Source organism: Scyliorhinus canicula, chromosome 13 (genome assembly GCF_902713615.1).
Source record: "Scyliorhinus canicula chromosome 13, sScyCan1.1, whole genome shotgun sequence".
NCBI classification, from domain to species: domain Eukaryota; kingdom Metazoa; phylum Chordata; class Chondrichthyes; order Carcharhiniformes; family Scyliorhinidae; genus Scyliorhinus; species Scyliorhinus canicula.
The window spans coordinates 109,427,745-109,447,513 of NC_052158.1; the positions used below are offsets into that span (position 1 = coordinate 109,427,745).

At 44.5% G+C, this 19,769-nt stretch overlaps 1 protein-coding gene across 2 annotated transcripts in view; it reads left to right on the forward strand.

Annotated features, from left to right (window-relative positions):
• The first annotated feature begins 681 nt into the window (after nucleotides 1-681).
• The window catches only part of pde6d (phosphodiesterase 6D, cGMP-specific, rod, delta), a 70,836-nt gene continuing 51,748 nt past the window's right edge, over nucleotides 682-19,769 (forward strand). The window contains exon 1 of one of the 2 annotated variants that reach the window (XM_038815833.1): nucleotides 682-914. In XM_038815833.1, the coding sequence (XP_038671761.1) occupies nucleotides 865-914 (50 nt within the window). In that variant the 5' untranslated portion in view covers nucleotides 682-864. Of the gene's footprint in view, nucleotides 976-19,769 lie in introns of both variants that reach the window. The other variant, XM_038815834.1, reaches the window with a different exon arrangement.

Genomic DNA, 19,769 nt, shown 5'->3' on the forward strand with positions numbered 1-19,769 from the left:
TTCAGAATGTCCAAAATGACCTAACAATGCAATTTTTGGGATTGTGGGAGAAAACCGGAGCACCCATCGGAAACCCACGCAGACAACATGCAGACTCCACACAGAGGAATCCAGGAATCGAACCTGGGACCCTAGAGCTGTGAAGCAACAGTACTAACCATTATGCTGGCGTGCTGCTCCAGTTTAATGCCCAGGGCTAAGCTGAAAGGCAGCAACTCTAGATTTGGAGCTTTGACAAAGAGTCATCCAGACTCGAAAAGTTAGCTCCCTCCTCAGAAGCTGCCAGACCTGCTGAGATTACCCAGCATTTCTCTGTCTTTGTTAGCTCTCGACTTAGGCTGCATTTAGGATCTAATTGTCACATCGCTGTGAAACAAAAACTGCCGTGTTCCAGGACAACAGTGTAGAGTTAATACTTGAAAGTGTGGCCTTGGCCTGGGCTCAGCACTTGCCCCAGTTTCTCCAACACAATGCAGTGAGTGGAGGAGAGTTGCAAACTGGCTGCAGGTTGATTGACGGTGGGGCTGACCAATCAGCTCCTGCGAGGCTGGCGCTGCCAACGGTCCCCCGCCTACACCGCGCAGACCCCTCTGCTGATTGGTCGCTCCGCGAGGCTGCCCTTCGTCTACTGGTCGGGTTGCCTGTCAGTCTGGCGCGGTGGCGGCGGGCCCCCTCCCGATTGGCTGTTGGAGGCGGAGGCGGGTCCGGCGGCGCTGAGCCGAGCGTTGCTGTGGCGATAATCAGCTTGTTGCTCGATTTTAAATTTATTGACATTACAGATTTTTTTTTTCCTCCTCTCTTTCGCACATTAATCGCTCTAATCCCTTTGTTCCGATTTATCAGAGACGGACTGGGAGAACTGCAATGTCTTCGAAGGAAGACAGGGCTAAGGAGATCCTGAAGGGCTTTAAGCTGTATCCTTTACCCGTCTGAATGTTCCTCTTTTACCCGCTTTGTGAGCTGCTTGTTCCCGGGGTAAGTGCGGCCCTGGACCAGGGGCCTGCATATATATATATATATATATAAATAATGGTGTGTGTGTGTGCGGCTGTATAGATCTAAACTCAAAAGGCAACCCAACCCGTTCAGGAATTAAGGGCGCCGAGTTTGCAGTGGCGCTGAAGGTGACTCCACAGGACAGGGCCAAGGAGGCTGCACCCGGTAATTCCCAAATCCCACCCTGTGTTAGCTGCAAGCAGAGCGGTTTAATGCAGTGGCAGCGTCAGTGGAGGACACACGACAGGGCTGGGTGTACATGACACTCGTCAGGGCAAATACTCATCTTCTGGGGCAAAAACGTCCAACGGTTAACTCAAGTCAGAACATGAACACGTTGGTGACAAAACACCTGAATTTCAGTGCAGCTCAAGATGATTGATTTGTACTTTTCCCATTGCCATTATGATTAACTCTATACCACTCTGCATATGCTTTGCTGAGTTATTTAAAAGCTGTCAACACCCGGGTGTTGGGAGTGACTTTCATGATTTGAAATGCAAACTAATGTACATTAAATCAGAATATGTCACTTCTGCTTAATGACGATTGGGCAAGTTTCCTGTCTTGATCCAAAGGATGAGATAAGTAGTTTGGCGATTGATAATTTTATGATGTAATAGTATAATTTTTATTTGTTCATGGGATGTTACTGTCGCTGGCAATGTCAGCATGTGTTGTCCATCGCTAATTGCCCATGAGAAGGTAGTGGTGTGCTGCTGTAGGATTTAACCACACTGTGGAATTAATAGCCACCACTTTAGAGTAAAACTAAAGTAATGTACCAATCAGGTTAGAATTGTACCGCTCTAATGTACCTTAATCTCTTGGAAGCTACATATTTGAAAATTATGTCTGAAGGTATGATATCTGGCCTGCATTTTGTCATCAGTGATGAACGAACAGTGTTAACCTTTCATTGCACTTTCACTTGTCGACAAACTGTGTAAGGGTTATTGTACAGAAGAAACTTGCAGTGTTTAGAAAGCCATTTTGGTGCAGTGCCCTCTAGAGGGGATTTCGGACCTGTGTGAACTGGGCAAGCAATTGTGTATCTGAACAATGGGATTGAAAGAACCTCACTGAAGCATGTAGTCTGAACCAGGAAGTATTCATTAGAATAGTTAATATAAAGCTAAACCAGGTAGTGTAGGCAAAATAAAGAGAAGGAAAGAAGTATGAGATTGAGTGAGAGTAATGATGTGGTGATGCTGGTGCTGGACTAGGGTGAGCACAGTTAAGAAGGTGCTGGACTAGGATGTGCACAGTTAAGAAATTGCTGGACTAGGGTGTATATATTTTAATGTGATCACAACACCAGGTTAAAGTCCAACAGGTTTAAGTGAAATCACAAGCTTTCGGAGCACAGCTCCTTCATCAGGTGAAGTGGAGGCAGGTTCACAAACAGCATATACTGGCAGAGACACAATTGCAAGATAATTTCAGGTTGGAGTGTGAAGAACGGCTGCAATACGAGTCTTTGCAGGCAAACAAGTCTTTACAGGTACAAACGGTGTGGGTGGAGTGAAAAAGATAGGAGGCAAAATAAATTATTTGTTTAAATCCCCAACAATGACTAAAATCAAAGGAATGAGACTCCACACTTCAAAAAGTAAATTTTCAGAGCCACTGAAGTTATTTTAAATTAATTAAGGCTTATCATACCATTAAAAAAATACTTGCTCTGGAATGGACAAACCCTAACTTTTTCTGCTGCGTTTGATGGGTATCTCATGTATGTATCCATCCAAATTTCACACCTTCCCATGTGTTTCATTATTGAATCTTCCAGTGTGATATTATTACAGTGAAGTTTCTAGAAGAGCAAGGACAGCAGCTTTCTGATTTCTGCATTTAACTGTGCAAATGTGGTCACCAAAAGTTGCCATCTGATTTACACTTTAATAATAGATTGCTGTTAGCATATTTTGACCACAAAGTCTATGCCAACTTGAATAGTCTTTCAGAGAATAGTCTGACAATAGGGCAGTACGGTGGCACAGTAATTAGCACTGTTGCCTCACAGCGCCAGGGACCCAGGTTCAATTCCGGCCGTGGGCGATTGTGTGGAGTTTGCACTTTCTCGCCGTGCCTGCGTGGGTTTCCTCCAGGTGCTCTGATTTCCTCCCACCAGCCAAAGATATGAAGGTTAGGTGGATTGGCCATGGTAAAATTGCCCCTGAATGCCCAAAAGATATTAGGGTTGGGTTACCTGGATGGGGCGAAGGTGTGGGCCTAAGTAGGGTGGTCTTTCATAGGGTTGATACAGACTCAATGAGCTGAATGGCCTGCTGCACTGTAGGGATTGTATGAATTAATTGATACAGTCAAATCTTTGTTATTTGGCATGCCGGTTCAACACAAAATGCTGGTTAATGGGAAGTCACATTATTCTGGATGCAATTCAAAGTGTAGTATATGTTTGTTCAGGCACAAAAAACAAAACTCATCCAATAATTTAATAATTTCAGTGTAAAATCTGAGAACAATTTCTGAAGATTTAAATATTGGGCTTTTAAATAATGCATTATCTGAACACTAAAAATGATTGGCTTTTTTTTCGAGTTGTCAGAAATTCCAGTTACTAGAGAATTCCGGTTAGTATAGTACTGGATAATGCAAGTTTACTGTACAGTCATAGAGTTATCATTCTTCCAGGGTTCTTGAAAGTGATGCATACCTTTACATTTGCTGCAACAAAAATTGCAAGGATGTATGACTTAACTAAGATACTAATGGTACAACTGGAATTAGCAACAGTTGCTACATAATGAAAGATGTCTCTGCTAAATACCTAAGGCACAGCACAGGATGGTAACTAGCATCTGAAAAAGATTGCATTAAGAGTTAAGCATCTTTAGTAGAGGAGGACGTGATGAAGAAAAATGGTGAAAAAGGAAAAGCTGAAAAACACAATTGTAAATATGAAAATACAGACCTGCATCTCTGTATGTGGTTTGACCAAAGTCTGAAACAGAACAAACTGTCTAGACGCTGCACCCTCTCCCTTATGTGTCATAGTATTTCCAACTTGAACTCCAGCTAAGTTACAATGAGCCAGAAATGGTGGTAGAAGCAGATACAATAGGGAATTTCAAAAGTAAGTAGAATAAAAGGGATAAATTCACAGAAGCTTTATCAAACAAAATATGTCACAGTCACATGGGGAGATATTTGGGCAGATGATCAAAAGCTTGGTCAAAGAGGTAAGTATTAAAAAGTATCTTAAAGGAAATGCAGAGAGGTTCCTGGAATTCCAGAGTTTTATAACCAGACAACTAAAGGCATGGCCGTCTATGGTGGAACAATTAAAATTAGGGACGCTCCAGAGGCCAGAATTAGAGGTGCAGATATTTTGGAGAGTTGTGGTGCTGAGGGAGATTATAGAGATGGAGCGGGGCGAGGAAAATGGAGGGATTTGAAAACCAGGATGAGAATTTTTAAATCTATGCTTTTTCACATCATGAGGCAATGTAGGGCAGCAAGTACAGAATGATTGGTGAACAGAACTTGGTGTGTGTAAGAACCCAGGAGAAGGATTTTGGATGACTTTAGTTGATAGAGGGTATAATGTTGGAGGCCAACCAAAAGTGTGTTGGAAGAGTCAAATCTAGATGTGTCAGGGAGAGATGTGGTTTTTGTCATTTTTAGTTGAGGCGGGGTGAAGTCTGATGAAGTTTGGAGTTGGAAATTGACAGACCTGGTGATTACGTTGTTGGAAGTTTATCTTGGAATTAGATGTGATAGATACCCAGGTCGCGAACCGCCTGGTTTAGCTTCAGACAGTTGCCAAGAAGAGGCATGGAGTTGGTGGCTAGGAACATATCATAGAATCCATTCGGTCCATCAAGTCTGCACCAGCCCTTGGAAAGAGCACCCTACCTAAGCACACACCTCCACACTATCCCAACACCTCCACCCTATCCCAGAACCCCATCTAACAAAGCTTGTGGTGTGGACTGGGGACAATGTGTTTGGTCTTCCCAACCAAGTGAAGAAAATATGGATTCTGGGCATAATTTGATTGACTTTTTAAAATTAATCTCCCTTCCTTCGTCATAGCTGTGGGGCCATTCCCAATAGAGAGCATTCAAGAGCGACTCCATAGAAAACATCAGGGACTATAACTTTACGCCAAAGCTCCTTCTGACAACCTCCAGCATGTTATACTGGGGAGGTGGCATTTCCAAATGCTAATAGCTTCTGGGGTGGCTGGGTCATTCAGTTGCACAGACAGCTAGAATGTTGTTCGATCTCCATTCTGGCTGAGGTAGGCCTGGGGCTAGCCTCTTCATCCTGTCCTGCAGTACAATCATGGTGAACCTTGAATATTAAGGATGCCACCTGGTGAAGACGCATTACTTCCTATGGTCTTGTGCTTTGAAGTGACTGTTGGATCATTTGGTTTTGTAGTCCTATTGTTTCCTATGGATTCCTTGTACGTTTCACAGGGAACGCTAGTCATTGGTGATACAGTATTGTGTCAAACTTGAGCACGTCTTTTCGGTTGCTATATCAGTGTGTTACTGAGGGAATGTCATTCTTTAAGATATTTAACCAAAATTGCATCCACCTATTCAAATCGTTCCAATGAAATTAAAGATACACTGCTACTATTCAAAATATAGCAAGAAGCTGTCCCAGTGTCTTGACCAATGTTCCCTCTAACCACTGACACAAAAGAATGGATTAACTGGTTAGTTGTTTCCTGCTGTTTATAGGACACTGGTACAAATTACTGCTGCCTGCATGACAAACGCTGTGTGAAGTGATTAATAAGTGGGGTCTTTGAGTTGAGGTGGCTTGAAGATGACATGTCTGTTGTTAGAATTTTAGAACCAGGTCAGTTATTTGCAATGTGTTCAGTCATCTGATTATTAAACCAGTTTGGTCTGCAGTGCTCCAAAATACCATAATACGATTGACCTGGCAACATGGCTCACTAATGGAACCAGGTAACTCTTCAAGCCAAACCTCTAATCAGTTTGATGGAACTCTTTGGGCTAAGAAGAAATGGTATCAGTAAGTTGTACTGCTTTTGCACTTTAAACACCAACCGTATATCTTTTCACGCTTGAGAATGGGAGGTAAGTGGAAAAGCCTTGGCTTTATTAACCCATGCCTCAATTCTCTGGACTTGAGTAAGCGAATTGCCTCTCTCTAGGGAGAGAGGGTCTGTGCTTGTCATGTGGATAAATTGCTTTGGTATGTCGGAGAATTGTTTAAGTTTGACTTTCAGAGACTTTCGGGAGATATTTGAAAAGCCTGACGAGAAACTTTTGTGATTGAACAAGAAGGTCTTCTGAATCAGGCTGAAACAAGACATTGCCTATAAATTATATAAATAATGGAATTTAAAGGGTGATAGTCAAATGTTGTAGGAGTTTTGTTTGATAAGCTGTACCAGAATAGTATGGGAGAAATGCATGGCACTGAGTCATACAGGAAAATACTATTCCAAGTTTGATTGATAGAGAAGCAGCCCACTGTCCCGAGTCCAAAGAATCGAGGTGTGGGTTGACATGGAGCAAGGCTGTCCAACTTGCAGCTCAGGAGCTTGAGCTCTGGCAATTGAGCCTTTGAAGTCAAGAAAACCCAATCCTATTTCTGCTTAAACTCTTATTTTACACCCCATGAAAACGAAAGCTCAGACTTCCCTGTGCATATTGTCTCTTTTTTGCAGATATATTTTTGTATAAATGGGAATGATTTAGTTATTCACTGAAAGCAAGTTATATCATTAAATAGAAAGTCTCATGGGGATGCTTCTTTAGGTCATGGTGAATGGAATCTGTACCACTTGCTGTGTGAAGTTGGATGTGAACAGAGTTGTAATTGTTGTTCTACATGACGTGCATGTAATTTAATTGATAATTCAACTATGGAAAAGATAAATGAGTATAAATGTGTCTGAAGAGTGCAACTTTTTAAACTTCTAAATTTATATAAATTGCAGACCTTTCTGAATAGACTGCACAATAACAAGACATAAATTTTTAACATTTGTTTCTCCTTGCCTATTAGTCAACAGTGTTCCTCACTTCCCACTCCCCTCCATATCCAATTTAACAGCAGAAGTTTGGATGGTTACAGGGAAACGAAAGAAGCATTAGGTTATTTGGTTTTCTGGTGCAGGATGTTGACAGAACAATAAAAAATGCCAGGAAATTTCAGCATGATTTATATTGTGTTGCATATTTGCATGTGTTGCAATCTGAATTAAAGCTATAGTATTTCTGAGAATATTTTCTAGTTGGATTCATCAACAGATATTTTGAAATCTAAAGCATTTTAATAGAAAGGAACAATTCTCAATATCTGTAGGCAAAATCTAAATGTGACATTGGCGAGAATTTGAACTTTTCCTAAAATTGAGCCGATATTTAGTTCCCATTCTCGAACAAAACACCATATTGGTGTTGGGTCTATTTCAATAACTTCTCCTTTTCTCTTTACCCCTCCTAGGTCCCCCTCTCCTGTTTCCATTCCTCCTTTCATTTCTCCCCTGTTGGTTACTCTGATCAGTCAGTGCTATTCTTCAGTGCTAGACTCGATTCCTTCTGATAAGTCTATGGCTTTTCTCCATGACTCTATTCGCATCTATCAAGGCACTGGTTCCTGCCTCTTTACGAGCAGCAACCTCAACCTCCCCATTCCACTTCCTTGATGGCCATCCCACCCAGTGGGCAAGCTGGGGTTAAACTTACCAGTCTACTTTCTTTCTTGCTCACCTCTCCCTGTGCTGACCCTTTCAGCTCTAACAGCCTAACGGTTATCGCTGATGTTTCCTGCATCGTTTCCCAGGATGTCTGTTTGCTTGCCATCCTCTAGCGTATTGTGGATAATTACATCAACATTGGACAAGCAGTCTGATAATTTGGCAGCAAGAGTGGAGAAGCTGAGAGAGTTGATGGGGAGGTAGTCATCAACTTACAGTGAAAACTAATACTGTATTTTCAAATGATGTCACCGAGGGGCAACACATAGATAAGAAATAGGAAGGGACCAAAATAAATCCTCACTAATACCAAAAGTCATGATATAGGAGTGGGGGAAGAGAAGTCATTGCAGGTGATTAATTTCTATGATTAATTGTAGCCCAGCACATCTGTGCAAAAGATAAGGCCGGAAGCATTCGTAACAAGCTTCATCCAGAAGTGGTGACTTGTGCCTTGCAGATGGTGGACAGGCTTTGGAGGGGGTCAGGTGGTGAGTTACTTGCTGTGGGATTCCTAGCCTTTGATAGCCACAGTATTAATATGGCTAGTCCAGTTCAGTTTGTGATCTATGATAACCCCCAGGATGTTGATAGTGGGGGATTCAGCGATGGTAATGCCATTGAATGTCATGGGTCAATGGTTAGATTCTCTCTTGTAGGAGATGGCCATTGCCTGGCACTTGCATGGCCGAATGTAACTTGCCACTTGCCAGCCCAAGCCTGGATATTGTTTACCAGCCCAAGCCTGAGTATTGTTCAGGCCTTGCTGCATTTGGGCATGGACTGCTTCATTATCTGAGGAGTCGCCAATGATGCTGAACATTGTGCAGTCATCTGCGATCATCCCACTTCTGACCTTATGATGGAGGAAGGTCATTGATGAAACAGCTGAAGTTTTGTCCTGGAGCTGAGATAATAGATCTCAAACCACCACAACGTCTTCCTTTGTGTCAGGTTTTCCCCCTGATTCCCATTGACTCAGTTTTGCCAGGGTTCCTTGATGCTGTACTCGGTCAAATACTGCCTTGATGTCAAGGGCAGTAACTCTTGCCTCACCTCTGGAATTCATCTCTTTTGTCCATGTTTGAACCTTGGCTGCAATGAGGTCAGGAGCTGAGTGATCCTGGCGGAACTCAAACTGAGCACCTGTGAGCAAGTTATTGCTGAGTAAGTACTGCTTGAGAGCACTGTTGCTAACTTCTTCCATCACTTTGCTGGTGATGGAGAGTAGACTGATGGGGCAATTGGCTACATTGGATTTGTCCTGTTTCTTGTGCATAGGACACACCTAGGCAATTTTTACATAGCCGGGTGGATGCTAGTATTGTAATTGTACTGGAATAGCTTGGCTAGGTATGCGGCATGTTCTGGACCAAAAGTCTTCCCTACTATTGGCGGGATATTGCCAGAGCCCTTGCAGCACGGTAGCATTGTGGATAGCACAATTGCTTCACAGCTCCAGGGTCCCAGGTTCGATTTCCGGCTTGGGTCACTGTCTGTGCGGAGTCTGCACATCCTCCCCGTGTGTGCGTGGGTTTCCTCCGGGTGCTCCGGTTTCCTCCCACAGTCCAAAGATGTGCAGGTTAGGTGGATTGGCCATGCTAAATTGCCCTCAGTGTCCAAAATTGCCCTTAGTGTTGGGTGGGTTACTGGGTTATGGGGATAGGGTGGAGGTGTTGACCGTAGGTAGTGTGCTCTTTCCAAGAGCCGGTGCAGACTCGATGGGCCGAATGACCTCCTTCTGCACTGTAAATTCTATGATAATCTATCCAATGTCTTCAGCCATTTCTTGATTTCAGGTGGACTGAATCGTATTGGCTGAAGACTGACATCTGTGATGCTGGGTACCTCTGGAGGAGACCGAGATGGATCATCCATTGGGCAATTCTGGCTGAAGATTGTTGCGAATGCTTCAGCCATGTCATTTGGACAGATGTGCTGGGCTCCTCCATCATTGAGGATGGGAATATTTACGGAGTCTTCACCAATTGTCAACCTCCATTCACGGCTGGATGTAGCAGAACTTTTAGAGCTTAGATCTGATGCTTTTGTTGTGGAATCGTTTAGCTCTGTCGATTACTTGTTGCTTATGTTCTTTGACATACAAGTAGTCTTCTGTGGTAGCTTCACCAGGTGGTCACCTCATTTTTACGTATGCCTGGTGTTGCTCCTGAAATGCTCTTCCGCACTCTTCATTGAACCAGGGTTGAACCCCTGGCTTAGTGGTAATGGCAGAGTGGAGGATATGCCAGGTCATGAGTTTGCAGATTGTGGTTGAGTACAATTCTGCTACTGCTGATGGCCCACAGTACCTCATGGATGGCCATTCTTGAGTTGCGTGATCGTTTGAAGTCTATCCCATTTAGCATGGTGGTAGTGCCACATAACACAGCACAATTCTAGTGTATCCTCAATGCGAAGACGAGGCAAGCACTGTGTGGTAGTCACTTCTGCCGATACTGTTATGGGCACCAGCATTAGCAGCAAGCAGGTTGGTGAGGATGAGGTCAAGTGTGTTTTTCCCTAGGGCGGCATGGTGGCACAGTGGCTAGCGCTGCTGCTCATGGCACCGAGGACCCGGGTTTGATCCCAACCCCGGGTCACTGTCTGTGTGGAATTTGCACATTCTCCCCGTGTCTCCGTGGATTTCACCCCCACAACCCAAAGAAAGATGTGCAGGGTAGGTGAATTGGCCACGCTAAATTGCCCCTTAATTGGGCAAAAATAATTGGGTCCTCAAAAGTTATTTTAAAAAGCCCAAAAGTATGTCTTTCCCTCTTTTTGGTCCTTCACCACATGCTGCAGTCCCAGTCCAACTGATATGCCCTTTAGGACCTGGCCAGCTCAGTCTGTGGTGGTATTCCCAAGCCACTCTCCGTGCTTCCTCCCAAGTGGTTCCTCCCTTCGCAGGGTAGCATGGTGGTTAGCATAAATGCTTCACAGCTCCAGGGTCCCAGGTTCGATTCCCGGCTGGGTCACTGTCTGTGTGGAGTCTGCACGTCCTCCCCCTGTGTGCGTGGGTTTCCTCCGGGTGCTCCGGTTTCCTCCCACAGTCCAAAGATGTGCGGGTTAGGTGGATTGGCCATGCTAAATTGCCCGTAGTGTCCTACAAAAAGTAAGGTTAAGGGGGGGTTGTTGGGTTACGGGTATAGGGTGGATACGTGGGTTTGAGTAGGGTGATCATGGCTCGGCACAACATTGAGGGCCGAAGGGCCTGTTCTGTGCTGTACTGTTCTATGTTCTATGGTGTTCAACACGGAGGAGTACTGATTCATCAGCTGATGGTAGATGGTACAAGGTAATCGGAAAGACGTTTCCTTGCCCATGTTTAACCTGAAGCTATGAGATATCATGGTGTTCAGAGTCGATGTTGAGGATTCGCAGGGCAACTCCCGATTGTATACCCACTGTGTGGTCACCTCTGCTGGGTCTGTCTTGCCGGGAATTGTGATAGTGGTATACGGGAAATTGACTGTAAGATATGATTCTATGAGTATGACCATGTCATGCTGTTGCTTGACCTAGTGACAGCTCTCCCAACTTTGCCACGAGCTCCCAGATGTTAGTACAGAAAACTTTGCAGACAGGGCTGTGTTTGCTGTTGTCGTTTCTAATGCCTAGGTCGATGCTGGGGGATCCAGCCGGTTACATTCCTTTTCCATGTTTTTGTAGAGTTTTGAGTACAAATGTGGCATTTCAGAGGGCATTTAAGAGCCAACCACGTTGCCGTGGGTCTGGAATCCCATGTCGACCAGACCAGGCAAGTTCGGCAGATTTCCTTCACGAAAGGACATTAGTGAACCAGATGGGTTTTAACGACAATCAACAATGGTTTCATGGTCATCATTTGACTTTTAATTCCAGTATTTTACTGAGTTGAAATTCCACCACCTGCCGTGGTGGGATCCGAACCCAGGTCACTGGATTACAAGTCCAGTGACAATACCAGTACACCACCACCTCCCCCTGTTTGCATCTCTTTGCATCCCCCTTTCTCGTTGTTTATCTGTGGAAAATCACTCCAAACATGTGTGCTTTTTAAAACTACATCCCCGAAAGAACTTCAGACCACTCTCCCCGTCCCCCACCACCACTTTAAATTAATAAGACGCACAGCCTCCAACTTGATTCTAGTACCTGTAGCCTGGACTAGAATCATCCCTCATTTCCCTCCCATTCCCACCCTCTAGTTTTTATCTCTTGCTGGTAATGCAACCAGGGGGTATTTTGGTCATCAGCTTAATCACCATATCTAAAATCTATACTTCCACTGGATGCTGTGGAATAGTGACTGGGAGCCACTGCACAATGCTACTCGGATCACTTGCCATGCCATCATAACCATCGAGATCAGTTCACTCAGTGCAGAAGATTGAATGTGGAATCCTTTGCATAATAGCCACAGTAGTGGAATTAATGAGACTGCAGCAATTGCCTCATATCAAAGGCTTCCACTAATGCCACGTGATTTAGACTACACAGCATCACAACTAAAATACTATTTTCTATATATTATACTATAAAATTCTATTGAATGAAAAGCATGATTACAAACATAGCTCTGGCCATGTAATGGGTACTGTTCACTGCAACTAGGCTACTTGCTGTAAAAGTAAACCAAAATTTCAGTGCACAGTTACAGTTGCTATACCTATTTATTGGAGTTCTTTGAAGGATTAACATGCACAGTGGATAAAAGGGGGGGGGGGGTCTGTAGATGTACTGTACATGATTTTCCAGAAGACATTTGATAAGGTGCCACATCAAAGGTAATTGTGGAAATGAATTGCTCGAAGTGTAGGGGTAATGTACTAGAAGATCGGCTGGCTCTCAGAAAATGGGGTATGCATAAATGGGTATTTTCCTGATTAAGAGGATGTGATGGCTGGAGTCAGGCAGGAGCCTGGGCTGGGGCTTTTTTACAGTTCATATCAATGGCTTAGACGAAGGGAATAAAGGCACGGTAGCTACATTTGTAGTTGACACAAAGACAGGAAAGTATGTCGTGAAGAGGACATAGATGGATGTAGATAGATTGGGAGAGCAAAAATGTGGTAGAGCAAATATATGGTACATTGAGAATAATGTGGGAGAATGTGAATTTGTTCACTTCGACAGGAAGAATAGAAAAGCAGAGTATTACTCAATCAGAGAGTGACTTCAGAATTCTGAGATACAGAGGGATCTAGGTGCCCTAGTACATGAGTCACAAAGAGTTAGTACACAGGCACAACATGTACTTAAGAGGGTGCATTGGTGGGCGACATGGTGGTGCAGTGGTTAGCACTGCTGCCTCACAACGCCGTGGTCCCGGGTTCGACCCTGCCCCCGGGGTTACTGCCTGTGTGGAGTTTGCACATTCTCCCTGTGTCTGCATGGGTTTCACCCCACAATCCAAAGATATTCAGGGTAGATGGATTGACTACACCAAATTGCCCCTTAATTGGGGAAAAAAATGTTTTTTTTAAAAAGAGGGCACATAGCATGCTGTCCTCTATTACGAGAAGAATTGAACATAAAGTAAGAATGTTATGCTTTGTTTATACATGGCATTGGTGAGATCACATCTCGAATATTGTGTGAAGTTTGGTCTCCTTATTTAAGGAAGGATGTAAAGGCAGAGGAGGTGGTTCAGAGGAAGTTTACTAGATTGATACCTGGAATGTATTTCATAGAATTTACAGTGCAGAAGGAGACTATTTGGCCCATCGAGTCTGCACCGGCTCCTGGAAAGAGCACCCTACCCAAGATTAACACCTCCACCCTATCCCCTTAACCCAGTAACCCCACCCAACACTAAGGGCAATTTTGGACACTAAGGGCAATTTCTCATGGCCAATCCACCTAACCTGCACATCTTTGGACTGTGGGAGGAAACCGGAGCACCCGGAGAAAACCCACGCACACACAGGGAGGATGTGCAGACTCCGCACAGACAGTGACCCAAGCCGGAATCGAACCTGGGACGCTGGAGCTGTGAAGCGATTGTGCTATCCACAATGCTACCGTGTTGCCCTTGAGCATTGTCTTGAAGAAAGGTTGGCCAGATCAAGCTTGTTTCAACTGGAGTTCAGAAGAGTGAGGGGTGACTTGATTGAAGTATATACGATCCTGAACGGTCTTGACAAGGTGCACCTGGAAAGGATGTTTCCTTTTCTGGGTGATCCAGAATTAGGGGCATGGTTTTGAAATTAAGAGTCTCCCTTTTCAGACAAAGCTGAGAGGATTTTTTTCCTGTGGACTGTGCAACCCTGGAAATGTGTGCCTCTGAGGTAGTGGAGGTGGAATCAATGGATTTAAAAAAATATAAATTTAGAGTACCCAATTATTTTTTTTTCCCAATGAAGGGGCAATTTAGCATGGCCAATCCACCTACTCTGCACATCTTTGGGTTATGGGGGTGAAACCCATGCAGACACGGGGAGAATGTGCAAACTCCACACGGACAGTGACCCAGGGCTCGGATCCAACCTGTGACCTCGGTCATTGGATGTTGCACGTTTTACTATGGGTGTAATACGCGTTTATTGGAGTGTATTAACACGCCTCCGTTTAAAGGCCGTGTGCTTAACACTACTAGGCTCTATGTATGTATTTTCAGCTCAGGAGTCGCCAGATGCCGTATAGACACCTCACAAATATTCCAAGGTCAGGTTCAAAGTAATAAAACGATACACCGATTAGTAAGTTCCAAACGATCAATATTTATTATACAATTATAATAAATACGCATGCACACGCTAAGGGACTAAGCTATGACTAAACTAAGCAATCAGAATACTTAACTAAACAGGAACAGGCAAGGTCAGGGAGCGAGGCCTTCGTCCCGGTCTTGGTCTGCAACCTTCAGAGAGCGTGCTGGTCACTGGGGGTTTAGTGGGCCTGGTTCGCGTAGCGAGCGTCGTATTGGCACTTACGGTTCGGCGGCTGGTGCTCAACGGCTGGAGTCAGGATACAGGTTGGAGTTCTTGGTCAAAGCCGGAGCACGAAACAACAGACAGGACCATGGGTGGGGGTCTATCTTTTATAGGGGTCCCCAATGTCCTTGCCTTTTTCTGGGCGGGCTTTACCTTCAGGTATCGATTGGATCACTCCCAATCGATATCTTTTGAATTCCTCCAATGTGAGGGTCTCTCTCGATGGCGGGGGCGGTTTCTATAGTGGATACTTCTGGTGCCGCTCTGTCTGGACATCCACTTAAAGTATCTTATTCAAACCCAAATGTTGCCATTGTGTGTGCCTAGATCTGGACTGCCTCATTAGTATGTAAAGCGTTTTGTCATTATCACCTTTGGTTTGAGATCTTCCACCTGGCCAGAAACTAGTTTTGCTGCTTGCAAAATGCTAATGAGTGTTTGCAGGCTGCTGCCTTGGCTAAACTGCTTTTCCCTGCAGTCTTAGCGATTCTCCATTTTGTTTAGTTTAGTGTCCATTTTAGGTGGCTACAGTGGCTACATTGGATATTTTCACGGTAGATGTAGATCGATTCTTCTTAGACAAGGGAATCAAAGGTTTTCTTTGCTCATTTATGGGATGTGAGTATCACTGGCGAGATCAGCATTTATTGCCCATCCCTAATAGCCCCTGAGAAGGTGATGGTTAGTTTCCCTCTTGAAACGCTGCAGTCCCTGTGGTAGAGGTACACCCACAGTGATATTAAGGACGGAGTTCCCTGATTTTGACCCAGTGACATTGGAAGGCTGGTGATATATTTCCAAGTCAGGATGCTGAGAAACATGGAGGGAAACTTCCAGGTGGTGGTGTTCTGATGTGTCTTCTGCTCTTGACCTTCTAGATCAGGGGTTGGCAAACTTTTCCGTGCAAGGGCCACATTCAGAAATTCACAATTCACAAAGGGCCGCATAGTATATTAAGTAAAATAATTACTTCACCAGGTTATGATTCTGGGCGCCTCATATAGAATATAGAACAGTACAGCACAGAACAGGCCCTTCGGCCCTCGACGTTGTGCCGAGCAATGATCACCCTACTCAAGTCAACGTATCCACCCTATACCAGTAAGTAACCCAACAGCCCCCCCACTAACCTTCAAAAAAAATAAAAAAAAAAAAAAAATTTTTAAATTTTTTTTATAATGACTTGGTGGGCCGCAGAAATACCTTTGGCGGGCCGCATGCGGCCCGCGGGCCGTAGTTTGCCCACCCCTGTTCTAGATAGTAGCTGCCTTTGGTTTGGATGGTGCTGTGTACTAAGGAGTCTTGGTGAGTTTCTGCAGTGCATCTTGTATATGGTATACACTTACACCACTGTTTGTTGAAGGTAGAGGGAATGAATGTTTGTGGAGGGGGGCCAATTAAGAGAGCTGATCTGTCCTTGAGGATGTTGGGCTTCTTGAGTGGTATTGGATCTGCACTCATCCAGGCAAGTAGAGAGTATTCCATCACACTTCTGACTTGTGTCTTGTAGATGATGGACAGCCTTTGGGGAGTTGGGTGACGAGTTACTTGCCGCAAGATTCCTAACCTCTGACCTGCATTTTTAGCCACAGTATATATGGATGCCCCAGTTCAGTTTGTGGTCAAAGATAACCCACAGGATGTTGATAGTGTGAGATTCAGGGATGGTAATGTCATGGAATGTCAAGGGGCAACGGTTTGATTCTCTCTTGGTGGAGTTAATCATTGCCTGGCATTTTCGTGGTGTGAATGTTTCATGCCACTTGTCAGCCCAAGCCTAGATATTGTCCAGGTCCTTGTGATTTGGACATGGACTGCTTCATTATTTGAGGAGTCGCTAAACATTGTGCAGTCATTCGCAAGCATCCCCACCTTAACCTTATGATGGAAGCAAAGTTATTGATAAAGCAGCTGAAGATGGTTGGGCCTTGGGCACTACCGTAAGGAACTCTTGCAGTGCTATCCTGGAGCTGAGATGATTGACTCCAACCACCACAACCATCTTTCTTTGTGCCAGATATGACTCCAACCAGCGGAGTTTCTCCCTGATTCCCATTGATTTCAGTTTTGCTAGTGCTTCTTGATGCCATACTCGGTCCAATGCAGCCTTGATGTCACGGGCAGTCACTCTCATCTCAGATGACGTGATGATGCAGTAGTTAGCACTGCTGTCTACAGCGCCGAGAACCTGGGTTCGATTCCGGCCCCGGGTCACTGTCTGTGTGGAGTTTGCACATTATCCCTGTGTTACCCCCACAATCCAAAGATACACAGGTTAGGTGGATTGGCCACGCTAAATTGCCCCTTAATTAGAAAAAAATAATTGAGTACTCAAAATTAATTTTTTTTTTAAACTCTCATCTCACCTAATGAATTCTGCTCTTTTGAGCATGTTTGAACCACGGCTGTAATGAAGCCAGGAGCTGAATGGCAACCTGAGCGTCACTGAACATGTTATTGTGTAGCAAGTGCTGCTTGATAGCTTGTGACCCCTTCCATCACTTTACTGAAGATTGTGAGTAGACTGATGGGCTGGTAATTGGCCAGGTTGGATTGGTTCTGCATTTTGTATACAGGATATACCTGGCCAGTTTTCCACATTGGAAGGTAGGTGCCAGTGTTGGAGCTGTATTGGAACAGCTTGGCTAGGGGTACGGCGGTTTCAGGAGCAGCTTCAGGGCAGCACGGTAGCACAAATGGATTGTACTGTGGTTTCACAGCACCAGGATCCCAGGTTCAATTCTGGGTCACTGTCGGTGTGGAGTCTGCATGTTCTCCCCGTATCTGCGTGGGTTTCCTCTGGGTGCTCTGGTTTCCTCCCACAGTCCAAAGACGTGCAGGTTAGGTGGATTGGCCATGATAAATTGCCCTTAGTGACCAAAAAAGGTTAGGAGGGGTTATTGGGTGACGGGGATAGGGTGCACAGTGAGGGCTTAAGTGGGTCGGGGCAGACTCGATGGGCCAAATTGCCTCTTTCTGCACTGTATGTACTATTGCTGGAATATAGGCAGGACCTATAGCCTCTGCCGTATCCAGTGTCTTCAGCTATTTTTTGATATCATGCGGAGTGAATCAAATTGACTGAAGACTGGCATCTGTAATGCTGGGGATGTCTGGAGGAGGCCGAGATTAATCATCCGCTCGGCACTTCTGGGTGAAGATTATTGTAATTTGCTTCAGCCTTATCTTTTGCACTGATGTGCTGGGCTCCCCATTATTGAGAATGGGGATATTTGTGGAGCCTCCTACTCCAATGAGTTGTTTAATTGCTACCGTGGACAGCACGGTAGCACAAGTGGTGTGGCTTCACAGCGCCAAGGTCCCAGGTTCGATTCTCAGCTGGGTCACTGTCTGTCCGGAGTCTGCACGTTCTCCCTGTGTCTACGTGGGTTTCCTCCGGGTGCTCCGGTTTTCTCCCACAGTTCAAAGATGTGCAAGTTAGGTGGATTGGCCATGATAAATTGCCCTTAGTGACCAAACAAGTTAGAAGGGGTTATTGGGTTACGGGGATAGGGTGGAAGTGAGGGCTTAAGTGGGTTGGTGCAGACTCGATGGTCCAAATGACCTCCTTCTGCACTGTATGTTCTATGTTCACAATTCACAACTCACTGTGGTAGGACTGCAGAGCTTAGATTTTATCCATTTGGTCTGAATGGCTCGGTCTATTACTTGCTGATTATGCTGTTTGTCATGCAAATAGTTCTGTATTGTAGCTTCACCAGGTTGACACCTCATTTTCATTTTAGGTATGGCTGGTGTTGCTCCTGGCATTCCCTCCTGCACTCTTCATTGAATCAATATTGATCCCTGGCTCTTTGGTAATGGTAGAGTGGGGGATATGCCCAGCCATGAGGTAGCAGATTGGGGTTGAGTACAATTCTGCTGCTTGAATGAGCCACAACTCCTCGTGGATTCCTTGAGTTGCTAAATCTGTTCGAAGTCTACCCCATTTCGCACAGTGTCAGTGCCATACAACATGATGGAGGGTATCCATAATGTGGAGATGGGACTTGGTCTTCACAAGGATCAGCAGCTACTTTGGTCTCCACAAGGATCAGCAGTTTCGTGTGACAGGGTTAAGAGAGTAGGAAGTGGGGCAGCACGGTGGGGCAGTGTTTAGCACTGCTGTCTCACAGCGCCGAGGTCCCAGGTTCGATCCCGGTTCTGGGTCACTGTCCGTGTGTAGTTTGCATATTCTGCCCGTGTTTGCGTGTGTTTTGCCCCCACAACTCAAAGATGTGCAGATTAGGTGGATTGGCCAAGATAAATTTCCCCTTAATTGGAAGAAATGAATTGTGCACTCTAAATATTTTTTTTAAAAAAGAGAGTAGGAAGTGGGTTGTTGAGGTCGGGTCAGCTCAGAGAAGCATGAAAAAAGGTAAAGGACGGAGATCACTTTTTTTTGTGTATCTTCACCCCAAAACTGGTTACCCTTTGGGAAATAGTGGGGGGAATTGTGGAAGGATTCCTGAGCTGATTATGAACCTGTTGAACCGCATTATGAACACTGGAGATCATCTTGAGGGCAATATACCATTGTTATGAGCAGCGTGTCCTTGTATTTAATGTTCCATTTGAAACCTAATCCTCTGCAAGTATTTAATTTACTGGCATTTTTTTTAAAAACTAAAGCCTTCTTCGTTCTCTGTAGCTAGGTTTATTCAAATATCCCAGCAGCTTAACAAACTTGTAAAGAAATAGTCACTGACTTCAACATTACCTGACCAGAATGAATAAATTACAGAAAAGTAGGAAATAGTTAATTAAGAGTTTGACTTCAACATTACCTGATCAGAATGAATAAATTACAGAAAGGTAGGAAATAGTTAATTAAGAGTTTGACTTCAATATTACCTGACCAGAATGAATAAATTACAGAATGGTAGGAAATAGTTAATTAAGAGTTTGAGTGTATGTTTAAATTAGGTTGTTAGTTTATAGAAGGCATACATAGGCTCAAACAAAGGTAACTCATTGTAATAATGGAAACTTCCTGATAGGGTCTGCCGGTATTACATGTCCAGATGGTGCATTGAACTGCCAGCAGCTGCTGAAGACGGTGAGTATCAGAGAATGTCACAAACTAATGTTTTGTGGAATCAGAGAAGTGCTTGGACTTCATTTCTTTTGTTGTGTAC